Genomic DNA, 12861 nt, shown 5'->3' with positions numbered 1-12861 from the left:
TAGGCTTTCCTTTGTGTTTATTAATATGCACCATTATTATTATTTGTTTTATGCCATTATATATGCTTAATATGTCTTATTGTTTTAAACATTATTAGTTTGTGAAAATCTCTATTGTTCATTTTGTAGACTATTAGATGATATATAGAAAAACAGTGTGATCTAGTAGACAGAAGGAATTCCAGGACTAGGAAGACCTGAGTTGAATAACTTGTCATTTGGACAAGCCAACAGAAAGTCACAAGCAACTTTCTAAGGCTAAAAGTTGTAAAACAGTTGTCAATCTGCACTGGAAGAGGGAGCACTATACACCAGCAGAATCATAGGTCCAGAGAGAAAAAAGTTTCATATAAATTTATATAAATTATAGTGATCAAATTATTACTTTATTTTTATCATCATCATCATCATCATTAATTTTGAGTACTCAGGAAGAATGTAGCACTAATCTAAGTTTCTGGAGAATTGTTCCTGGAATCAAAACACTGATGTTTAACCTTATCTGAAGCTTGCTAGTTGAATGATTCTCAGCATAATGCTCTATCTCTTGAGTGCCTTAGTTTCCCCATTTGCAAAATGATAATAATACTTGTATTAACCTAAGTTCAAAGGTTGTGAGAAAGGTGCTTTTTAAGCCTTATTATTTAAATAGGAATGATCATGGAACAGCTATCATTTACTTATTAATATTTTCCCAGATTTAGATCAATGTATATATTCAAGTTTCAGATGCTGTCACAAGTTTTTTTAATTAAGAGAGAGAGAGAGAGAGAGAGAGAGAGAGAGAGAGGAGAGAGAAGGACTTTAATGCAACAATTACTCACTTCTCTTGCTGACCTTCAATCTATACCTAGACAGAGGAGCAGACAGCTTCAGAAAATGGACAAGATGCTTTGACTTTTTCTGTTTTGCTCCTGAATACATTTAGTTTTTTTAGACAGTAACTTCCTTATTTTCATTTCCTCTATCTTCTTCCTGGGTTTACTCACTCAGGAAGAGCTGAACATTTGACCTTTGAGCATACAAGAAAGAATAACATATTACTATAGTGCCATATAGAGATATAATACCAGGTATGTGTGTATGTATATAACATACATACACCCATACATAAAATATACACACATGTATGTGCATATTTATATATCTGTAGGAAAATAGATATATACACACATGTAAGGGTAAGGCTCTGCTGATTATCCCAACTACTTTAAAGTAATTATATTTGTTAGGTAAGAACACTTTTTGATTGAATCAAATAATCAGAACAGAGTATCAACACTGTCAGTACATGCCCTCGAATCAATCAAAGCCGTTGTGGAAGAGAATTAGGTAACATCCTACGAAATTTGTACAAAAATAAGAAGCTATCTCAGAACCAAGAGATCAATTCTGAGTTTTTAGATTTGAGAAGTTGGAGCAAGCATGGCATTTTAGCATATGGGAAAGGTAAATAAAGAGGAGATTAAGCTGTAGCCGAGAAGGGAGATATTAAGGATAGTCATTAGCTCTTCAGCCATCTCAGAGCAGAAGACCCAGGAGGAGACAAGTTCCCAAGAGTAGATCCACAATTGTTCACAACTACCCTTTTCTGATGCCTGTCTATCCATAGTGTACATATATGTACATATACATGTATATACCCATAATATCCATTATATCACTCTAATATAATTTGCTGTTTCATTTACCTATGTTTCCAGTAAACTGAATTTTCTCTCATCCACAAAGAGGTGAGGGGTTAAGAGACAGATATAAATGTAAAAATCAGGTAGAGAACCCAATCTCTGCCAAAGTGCTAGGAATTTCCCTAACTGGAGGCTCAGAGGGATTATTACTGAACTCAGAACTTTTCATCTAAAATAAATTCCTTAAAGCATAAGACAGGAGAACCTAGTAGACCTTAAAGACCACTATATTGACTCCTAGGCTTAAAATGACCTGAATAGTGTAACTGAGTCTTAAAAATTGACACTTGAAAACTGAATTCCCAGAGTTCCAATCCCACATATTCCAAAATAGGAGCATAAGCAATAGCTCCTTTCAAATCTATATAACCCCTAGCTTTAGGGCAGGAGGAGAAGGGAGACAAAGACCTCCTCAAAGTACTAAATCATCCTCGGCAGGCAGATCCTTTAATGTCACATATGGCCCAACGTTCCACAAATTGAGAACTAACCTGTTTGCCCTTATCACCCTCTCTGCCCTTACAGTAAAAATTTTGTCATCCTCAGCAAATCACCTGGCTTAAATTTGGTACTTTTGTCCATATTCTCACTTCTGGAAAGTCATTTTAGTATTTTGGAAAAATGTAAACCTTGTCTTTTCAAGTGTCATCCCCAATACCTTGCAGTAAAGAGTCTTGACAAAGTCCAGGTGGCATTGTTCTTAATGGACTCCTAAATACTATATAAAAACACTTCCAAGAAATTCACTCAGCACAGTTCCCAAATAATCTCCGAATTAGGAGCCTGCTAGGAGGTTTCAGACATAGAGGAGCTGACGATGGACGTGGAGATTATCATCAACTCCAAATACAAAATTATATAAATTTGCTTCCAAATGAAAAGTTATGATATTTTACAATATTTGTCATAGGTTGTTACCACTCAAGGAACTAGGAAAAAAAACATTTTAAATTGCTTTAAGCCCCAGAACACATTTAGCCCCAAAGACTCTCTGTATGTCTTAAAATTCTGTTTATATTGAAAGAAAAATTAAATCATTTAAAAAGACCTTTAAAAAACTTCTATTTCTAGCTGCTGAATATATATTGTTTAATTATGGTTTCCTTATGCTGGTGATAAAGTTTTTCTATAGCTGTTAGCAATAGCCAAGGAATACTAGTCATTATGCTACTTTTATTATCTTTTCAATAACCTTATACACTCATTAGGATGCTCCCACTGTGTCACTGGGAGCCCCTCCCTGTCCCATTCAGATGACTCTCAGTATGTGGCCAGAAGCATGCCTAGGAAGAGATGCCAACCTCTTATATCAAACCATTCACTCATCACAATTTCCCTGTTTCTGCCCCATACTTTCCCCACGTCAACCATAAGGTTATTTGGTATAAATCCTACTTCCTCTGCCAAATGTTCTGGGTGAGGCCTGACTTGGGCCAGTTAAGTGGTCCGGATTCTGGAATGAAACAAAATGAGGCTCTTGGAGACAGTCTGGCATTTAACACCCCCCCCCAAAAAAAAGCTTATTTAATAATGGCATGCTGGGGCAGCTGGGTAGCTCAGTGGATTGATAGCCAGGCCTAGAGACAGGAGGTCCTAGGTTCAAATCTGACCTCAGCCACTTCCCAGCTATGTGACCCTGGGCAAGTCACTTGACCCTCATTGCCCACCCTTACCACTCTTCCACCTATGAGCCAATACATAGAAGTTAAGGGTTTAAAAAAAAAAAGAAAAAAGAAAAAAATTGCATGCAATGGATATTCATCAAGGATATGGCATTGAATCAGGTGGACACAGGTCCCTTCCCTTTATCATTTGCCATCGTGGTGCATGCATTTAGAAGTATATAACGATGGGGGCAGCTAAGTGGCTCAGTGGATTGAGAATCAGGCCTAGATATGGGAAGTCCTGGGTTCAAATTTGGCCTCAGACACTTCCTAGCTGTGTGACCCTGGGCAAGTCACTTGACCCCCATTGCCTAGCCCTTACCGCTTTTCTGCCTTGGAACCAATACACAGCATTGATTCTAAGACTGAAAGTAAAGGTTTTTGGGGGGGTTTTTTGAAGTGTATGATAAGAAACCTAGATTCCTTGGGAAATTTGTTCCTTTGTTCTCCCTCATACTTTATAGGGAAACTACATTAACTGATTATGGCAGGGTATTTTGGACCAATTAATTCTCAAGGACAATTTAATTTCATTTTTAGAGAAAAACTAGCCTCTTCTCCATGGACTTACTTGGAATGGCGAGGCTGGAAGGTGGACACTGGAGATCTCCATTTGAAAAGGGAAACCAAAGTAGTCCCTTGATAATTTCCCACTTGGATGCTCTCCTGGACTTCCTTACTGTCTCCAGAAATACATCTTCCCACAAGATCACATGAGTTCTGAAGCTCACACACCTTTCCTCAGTATCCCCTGGCCTTGGGGGCTCCCTTTTCCTCTAACTGGAGGAAGTAGAAGGTAGATGCTGGAGACCTCCCCCTAGATCCTCCATTTAAGGAGGGACACTGGGGTAGCCACCCAATAATTTCCTACCTGGTTGTTCTCCCAAGACTTCACCATGTCCCTGCACAAGAAGGCAGTCTCTTCTGTCTCCTCAGTTCCTAGCCCTGACCTTTTTTAGTTTTTTTATTTTTTATCTTCCCCTCAGAGACTGTGAGCTCCTTGAGGGCAAGGACTGTTCTTTGATTTTATTTGCATCATCAGTTTTTAGCACAGTGCCTGGCACATAGTAGCCGCTTAATGTTTATTAACTGACTGCCCTTTATCACAAAGAGTATGGATACTTTTGAAATAAAATATGAAAAATTTGGTCCATCATCTGGATCTTTTTCTTAACTCTAGATAAATAGAGTTAGTAAAGAAAGAACAATTGATTGGTCGTTCTGTTGTCACCTTGTAGCTACTGCTGACTTTGTGTGAAGCATTCAATCCTCCTGTGTTTTTGTTATTTTGGGTAATCAAGAAGAAAATAATTTCAGCAGTTCTAGTTTTATTTCTAAAAAACATTCCAAACTCTATTATTAAATGTCTTTCTTTTGTCCTATATGGTTAAGTTCAGATTTGCAGGATAGGTCACCTTAGGCTACAACCTGAGCATCAATGCCCTTCACATATGGTGTCCTATCCCAGTGTCAGGTCCCCCTCCCCTTTTTCCTCAGTTATTTGGCCTCGTACCAGCAATTCGGAGCCTATTTTGCCTAGCATCAGTAGTTTGGAGCTTTGTGGCACTAGTGCCTCTGGACTGTGGCCCCCAACAAGGACTGTGATAAAGTTGGCTGTTCAGGCCTAAGCAAAATTCTTTGGCCAAGAGTTGAGGTTTCCACAACCCTTGTAAGTGGGAGTTGGAGTGGAGGAGTGGATTTTTTTTAAACCTTTACTTGCCCAGAGTCATACATTTAGGAAGTATCTGAGGTCCTATTTGAACCCAGGCGCTCCCATCTCCAGGCCAGGCTCTCTATCCAGTGAGCCACCTAGCAGCCCCCAGGAGCAGATTTTGATGTAATCTTTGCATCTACTAATCCTGCCTTGCTCTCAGTAACATAGGAGGTAGGGAAGAGGTGCTGAGTGAAGTCAGGCTCAGTGAGCACAAGTCTCTGAGGTTTTTTTTAACCCTTCATTTGAATTTTAGGTGTCATAAACCATGGAAACAACTGAAGCTGTCATTTTGACACATAAATTTTGGTTTGGAAAGATTTGAGAGGTTGTGGGTATTGGTGAAAATGTCTGGTCTGATATTTTGTTTTTCATATGATCTAGAACAAGAAAGAATAATTGAAAATGACAGAATTTTGATATTTCCATCTGTATATCTACATACAGCCTTAGTCTTCTCGAGTGGTCACACTATCCCAGTTCACTGCTATGTTTAAAATCAGGGTCTTTTGGTTTATTCATTTTTTTTCAACCAATGTCAAAGTTTAATTTTTGGATCCCAGGACATACTTGTACTATGGGCCTCGTACCTTTGTCTAGAATCATCCTTTTTTAAAAACTCCCTTACTACAAGGTTTTAAGATATCCCCTTGGAACCCACCATTCCATTCTAAATATGTAATTTAATAAATCATGAAATAAAAATTTATAAATTTAATTCTTTGTAGTGCCACACCCAGAGACCAGTGAGAACGTCAGGGCTAGGAGCCAGACACAAGTATTTAGTTTGGGTTGCCTTCTGAGTTCATGCTGGCTTTGGAAAACATAAAGAAATTCTGTCCCTTGAGGTAAGGAGAGGACCAGAGACTTGACTTTGAGGTCAATGGAGAATGATGGAGACTGGAGCCAGGACAGCATCCCAGCTGGGGTCTTTCTACTGAACTTTTCCATTGTGGTATGAGCTGTATGCTGGCCAGCTGGCAGCTTCCTGTGACCAGGGTGCCAAAGAGAAGCCCTAAGAGCCCGGGATACGATGATGAGAAGCAGGGGAAGAACCCAGAGTTGGACAGTGCCCAGCTGACATACAGAAATGGCATTTTGTTGGAGAGACTGACTTGGAGATTCCCTCTGCCATATGGGCTCCCCTGGGAATGGGGATCCATTCACACATACCTGTCTTTTTCTATTCTTTGCATTTACCCATTCCCCAACAGGGAACAGGGTAAAGGGAAAGCCAGCCATGTTATTTTCTCTTTTCTTTCCCATCTTGTCACCTTGAAACTACATTTAAACTGTTGTCTTTTTATTTTTTATTTTATTTTTTTCATTTTTATTTTGAATATTTTCCCATATTTACATGTTTCATGTTCTTTCCCTCTCCCCAAACCCTTAGCCGACACACAGTTCCACTGGGGAAAACTATTGTCTTTTTAAACGACCCTATTTCCCATTTTCTTAGTAGAAATGATACTAAAAGATGGCTAACTATTCATTGTGCCATCTCCACTTATTTGAATGCGAGTGGTTTGACTGGGTAGGAAAGAACCCACCCAGAAAGAAAGTAGATTTAAATGATTGTTTTGAGTATGGATTTTGCCACTGTAAACTGGTTGGACATCTGAGTCACACATTTAACTGACTGCGTTTGAGGAAGAAAACAATTTTCAGGGCCACTTTCCCCTGAGATGTGAGCCAGTAAAAGAAAGATAAATCTTGGGGGTGGTGAAGCAAGTCAGCATGACAAGAGCAGCAATTTTGTCAGACTGGATCTCTCATGAAGGGAAAAAGGGAGTAAATTGTTGGGAAAGAAAGCCACATCTATGTGAAAGTAGGAGGAAAGGAATTCTTCCTCTCCCCAGGCTAAGAAATGATTGGCTGCTCAGTCCACCTTGCTGGGCTTATACCATTTGGTATAAGAGGGAGAAAGACTAGATCTGTGATTTCACCTGTCCTGAGAGTACCTGGTGAGGAATTTCCTCAATCAAAGGAGGTTGTCCCTTTCCAGCTTAGTATTTTAGAGAATTACCTACAACACTGAGAGTTTGAGTCACACATGCAAGATGTGTGACCCAAAGTATCTAGTATTTGTCAGAGGTGGGCCTTGAACTTAGATCTTTCTGACTTTCAGGCCACCTTTCTATCCATAATACCAAAGGTGTCAAACTCACTGTCTATAGGAACCAGATTAAAATGTAATTGGGAAATAGTTAATGAGATAAATAAAAATGCAGTACAACATAGATAATGTTAATTTGTGGTTTTCTAAGTCAATATGTTTTAGGGAACCCTTGCTGTTAGAATTTGACTCCACTCCACTACTCGAGCTGAATTTTATTTTTGGTGGATTAGATCTCAAATTGCCTTCTACTTTCCAGATTCATAGCTCTTAGTTTGTTTTTCCTAATAATCCATTCAGTCAGTTGACATTTTGATTTTTCCTCACTCTTCCAATAGATTAGATGGATGCCAACACTTCATATATTGGCCAATTCACTTTGCATGATTAACCAGTTCTGGAAAAGTCAGCAAACCCACTTCCTAATGAGCAGAATCTTTTATCACTTAAAGCCACAAAGCTGTGTCTTTGAAAAAGTCTCTATTAGGGGACAACTGGGTAGCTCAGTGAATTGAGAGCCAGGTCTAGAGATGGGAGGTCCTGGGTTCAAATATGAATTCAGACACTTCCTGGCTGTGTGACCCTGGGCAAGTTACTTAACCCCCACTCCTTAGCCCTTACCACTCTTTTGCCTTGAAACAAATACACAGTATTGATTCTAAGATGGAAGGTGAGGGTTTAAAAAAAAATAATAATTTAAAAGAAAGAGTCCCTATCAGTCAGCATGGCACTGGTATTATTTCTGTCTTTTATTTGTTTAAAACATTTGTTAACAATACTTCTTGACTCTCTTTTGACTGTTAAGGAACGATTTTACTACCATCAGTCATCCCATGATATATCTCTTGAAGTGCTATGTCCACTACAGATAAGAAATCTTGTAACCAAGGCTTGGATCAGAACAGGTTTTACTGGGGGGCAGCTAGGTGGCTCAGTGGATTGAAAACCAGGACTAGGGAAGAGAGTTCCTGGGTTCAAATCTGACATCATATACTTCCTATCTGTGTGATCCTGGGCAAATTATTTAACCCCCATTGCCTAGCCTTTACCACTTTTCTGCCTTGGAACCAATATATGGTACTGATTCTAAAACAAAAGGTAAAGGTTTAAAAAAAAGTTCTTTTTTTTTTTTTTTTTTTTTTTTAAAGAAAAGGACTGCCTCAGACTACAAGCCCTTGACTTGGAAGCACAAGAAAAAAGCTTACTCTCTCTTCTACACAAGCAACCACTCATTCTTGCTTGTTCTCCATCTATGTAACAGGCTTCATGCTGGTTGTACAGCACTTTATTTATGCTCCTTCCTTGTTTTCTCAGTGGCAACAGGGCTGCAACCTAGACCCTGGATCTCTAGGTTCCAAAAGAGTGTATGCTTTTTTCTCCCTTTATTCTCCAATATTTGTACTCTATTTCCAACTCTCCCTCCTCTAAGATGTGTAGAAAAAAAAAATTTGACTTAGACCAAATTTTTTTCTCCAGGACCAAAGGCTATGAAGGAAGTGTGAAATAGCTGCTAATGGGATGAACTAGTTAGGGAGTTCTGGGTTCATTTCCAGCCTCTGACCAGTCAATCAGCACTTATAAAGGCTTTGTGCCTGATCCTGTGTTAAGGCTCAGGAATACAAAGAAAGACAAAAAAAAAAGTTTCTCATCTTAAGGAGCTCACAATTTGGGAAAACATATAAACTATGATGTACAAACAAGATATATCTAGGATACTTTGGAGATAATCGTTAAAATGTTTTTTCATTAGAGATGATCTTAAAGCATTAAGGGGGATAATGAAAGGCTACTTTCAGAAGGTGAGATTTTAGAAGAAAGCCAGGAGACAGAGATGAGAAGGAAAAATAACCCAAACATGGGAGACAGCCGATGAATATACCTAGATTTGGGGGAAGTAGTATGTTATACTAGGAATAGCAGAGAGGCCAGGATACCTAGATGGCAGAGTTCATGGAGGGGAATAATGTGTAAGAAGACTAGAAAGAGAGGGCAGCTAGGTGGCTCAGTGGATTGAGAGCCAGGCCTAGAAATTGGTGGTCCTGGGTTCAAATCTGACCTCAGATACTTCCTAGCTATGTGACCCTGGGCAAGTCACTTAATATCCATTGCCTAGCCCTTATTGCTCTTCTATCTTGGAACCAATATGCAGTATTGATTCTAAGATGGAAGGTAAGGATTTAAAAAAATTAATATGAATTATTAACATTATCTCATAACTTTCCTTAATTCTACATAATCAACAAAACAATAAGTCAAGCCCTAATATAAAGGGTTTATTAATTTCTAAGGTATAAAATTGACAGTTGTTTTTTTCCCAATCTCTTCTGAATTGACTCTAGTCTACCTTTGCCCTCAAAGGTTACTTCTGGTTCCAAATCTATCATTCAAGAATGAGGCAAGAAGGGTAAGATTTTCTAGGGTCCTGGAAGCTGGCAGCTAAGAAAGTGACCCCAGCACAACTCCTAGTCCTTTTCATCACTTTCCCAGTGAAAACACAAAGAAGCAACTTGGTGACATGTTGGGAGTGGGAGGATCCTACTTCAAATCTTAACTATATCATATATATAACCTTAGCTAAGTCAGCTACTCCAGACTTCAATTCCTCACTTGAACAAGGTAGGAGTGGAGCTGGGCCTGGGATAGGTGGCCTCTTGGGTTCCTTCCAACTCTAAATCTGTAATACTTTTTTATATTTAGAATCACTTAAAGGTCTAAGGGGTCAGATTTGAACTCGGGACCTCCCATCCCTAGATCGGGCTCTTAATCTTCTGAGCCAACTAGCTGACTTTATAGATTAAACTTAAAAGTGAGTCATGTATATATTTTTTTCTTGGAGAGCCCATAGTTAAACATCTACCTAACGCTTAAAGGCCAACATTATATAACTTTACTAAGGTCACACATATAGTTTTTAATTATATATATATATATATNCTTTCAACTCTAAAACATGGTCATATGAATGTTCTCTGCTTCATGCTGCTTGCCTCCCTTCACCACCCTATCCCAGGCTCATGTCCCCCCACCTGTCTCTGTACCACTTTTAACTACTTGACTGCCTTTCTGGGCTTTTTGCACCCATACCTTCTGTGTTTAAAGTGTATTTGCTGCCCCTTTTCATGTTGCCGATTGTGATCTTTCCTGGCAAGCATTCAGAGTACCAAGAATACATGCCCCTCTTTCATAATTTCAATGTGATATTAATATATAATGATCAATTCAATGTCTTTTAAACCATTTCTAATTTTAAGCCATTGTCAGGGCCTACTTATAATTTCTATAACATCTTTCCATTGGACCTTGAATTTTGATCTAGATTGTGATGTTAGATCATTTGTACCCATAGTTACCATCATACTTGTTCCTACTGCATCCAACTTATATTTTTGCACAAGTTCACAATAAAATTTTAATCATAATGGAGGGTGACCTTTTTTAATTTTATGTACAAATTAACATAGTATGAAGTATGAACAGCATCAATCTTTAGGTGGCTCAAATAGTTGTCCAGAGTCCAGTAAAATGGTCACTGCTGATGGTCAGGGAAATCACTGAAGATCCATAAATATAATTTAGTCCAACTTAATGAAGCCGATGTCTTTCGCATATTGTCGGAAGCACTGGCGACACATGTTCAGACCGTACTTGCGGATCAGGCCATGCCAGTTGGAGCATACGCGGCAAGACCGAGACCCCTGGCCGAATTTGCGAGGATGGCTCCAGTAGAGCTGCTGGTGACCCATAGCGCCAGTAGGAAAGCCGTGAGACAAAAACTAATTCTATATTTTAAAGGATTTTTTGATCTGGACCCACACTCAGTGATAGGGTTCCATTTTGGGGGTATCAAGACACTAATGAGATAGATTGGACTCCTTTTTTTCACTCTTTGCTTCTTTAAATCTTCAATTCCAGAATCTCTTGGAAAATTCCTTAACATTTTGTGTGGTTCATTTTTAGGGTCCCTACCAAAAATGAAAAGAAGAAAATTACTTAGTGTATAACATGGACCTGGTTTGGAAAAGGCATTTATTTCCTCCAAATAAAAATCCTGCCAGACACCAAAAGGCTTACAAATGCTCATAGAATCTTAAAACAAGATATAGTAACTTAAAACTACCAATATGTCAGGGAAGTTGGATGGGTCAGTGACTTGAGAGCTAGGCTTAAAGAGAGGAGGTCCTGGGCTCAAATATGGCCTCAAATGCTTCTTAGCTGTGTGACCCTGGACAAATCACTTAACTCCAATTGCTTAGCCCTGACACTCTTCTGCTTTAGAACCAGTACATAGTACTGCTTCTAAGACAGAAGGTAAGAGTAATGCAAAAAAGAAAATAACAGCTTAAAAAGTAAAATTGGTCAACTGGAAAAAGAGGCATAAAAATCCAATGAAGAGAAGATGGTCATGAAAAATAGACTGGTCCACATGGAAAAGGAGGATCAAAAGATCATGGAAGAAATTAAGTCTTTAAAAATTAGAATTGGGCAAATAGAAGCTAATGACTTCATAAGACATCAAGAAATGATAAAACAAAATCAAAAGAATGAAAAAATGGAAAAAACTGAAATATTTCATTGAAACAAGTGACCTGGAAAACAGATCCAGGAGAGACAATGCATGGTGTATTTTTCAGGATTCCTGAATGCGCATTTTATATTTTACCTCATCTGGTTTTTTCTAAATGATTCCCCTGCCCCCCCCCAATTAAGTTAAATAATAAATAAATAAATGATGTCCAGGCAGGTCTTTGTTTTCTGTCAAGTCAGATTAGACTTTATGTTACTCCTTCTTTAAACTATCGTCTTTTCTTCAGAAAAAACTTTTTGTTGTGGGTCAGCTTCAACAGTCTCTCCAATTTCTTAAACTCAGAAGGGTTGGGCTAAATTTAGATGTATCTATCATGGGCTTGAAATTCCATTTTCTATCCTCATGGAAGAAAATATGATCCAGATAAGACAGCCAGGGACCCAAGGCCAGGTTTTAAGCTTTCCTTAGCTCATATATTTGGTTTAATTACCACGCTCTCACATGCTTCTCATATGCTCACACACAAATATCCCAGGAAAGGATATTTCCCTCCTTCATCTCTTAGAGGGAAGATTAAGAGGGAGAGCTCCTTGTCAAATGGGAGAGCCAAAGAAAGGGAGTGAGCTAGAATCTCTCTCTTTTTGTCACAGGGAAAAAAGGTCATAGATTTAGATCATGAAGGGACCTCAGAGACCACAGACATCAACACCCATCAGGAAGCTAAAATTGAAGGAGGTTAAACTTGATCAGAATCACACAATTATTAAGTGTCTGATTTAGAATTTAAACTCAGGTCTTCCTGACCACAAGTTCAATGCTCTACTGGCTACACCATCTACCTGCCTACCATAGCATCAGGTATTCCTGGAAGGGAGTGGGTTCCATCCAAATACTAGCCAGACCTTGCTTCATCTCTGAAATCAGTTGGGATTGAGTGCATTCAGGGGGAATGGCCTTTGGTAACCAAAAGAGAAATTGCTTTACTAGAGTACATGGGTCCTTCACTGTGGAATCAGCACATGTGGCAGCTGGAAGCAGGCAACTGGAGGTTTAATTCATGGGGTGTAATTATAATTATAATAAAAGCCCACCAATACCCAAAAGGTTCTTCCTTATTGATTCTGTACCTGTAATTCCATCTCTAAATGTTTTCTACT

At 38.8% G+C, this 12861-nt stretch overlaps 1 protein-coding gene across 1 annotated transcript; it reads right to left on the bottom strand.

Annotated features, from left to right (window-relative positions):
* Nucleotides 1-10570: 10570 nt before the first annotated feature.
* LOC123239573 (40S ribosomal protein S29-like) lies at nucleotides 10571-10945 on the bottom strand. The gene has a single exon (XM_044666843.1). The coding sequence runs from the start codon at nucleotides 10920-10922 to the stop codon at nucleotides 10752-10754; it is 171 nt and encodes a 56-aa protein (XP_044522778.1). The 5' UTR covers nucleotides 10923-10945; the 3' UTR covers nucleotides 10571-10751.
* Between the last annotated feature and the right edge of the window lie 1916 nt (nucleotides 10946-12861).

Source organism: Gracilinanus agilis, chromosome 3, assembly GCF_016433145.1.
Source record: "Gracilinanus agilis isolate LMUSP501 chromosome 3, AgileGrace, whole genome shotgun sequence".
NCBI lineage: Eukaryota > Metazoa > Chordata > Mammalia > Didelphimorphia > Didelphidae > Gracilinanus > Gracilinanus agilis.
This window is presented reverse-complemented; position numbering and strand designations above follow the sequence as displayed.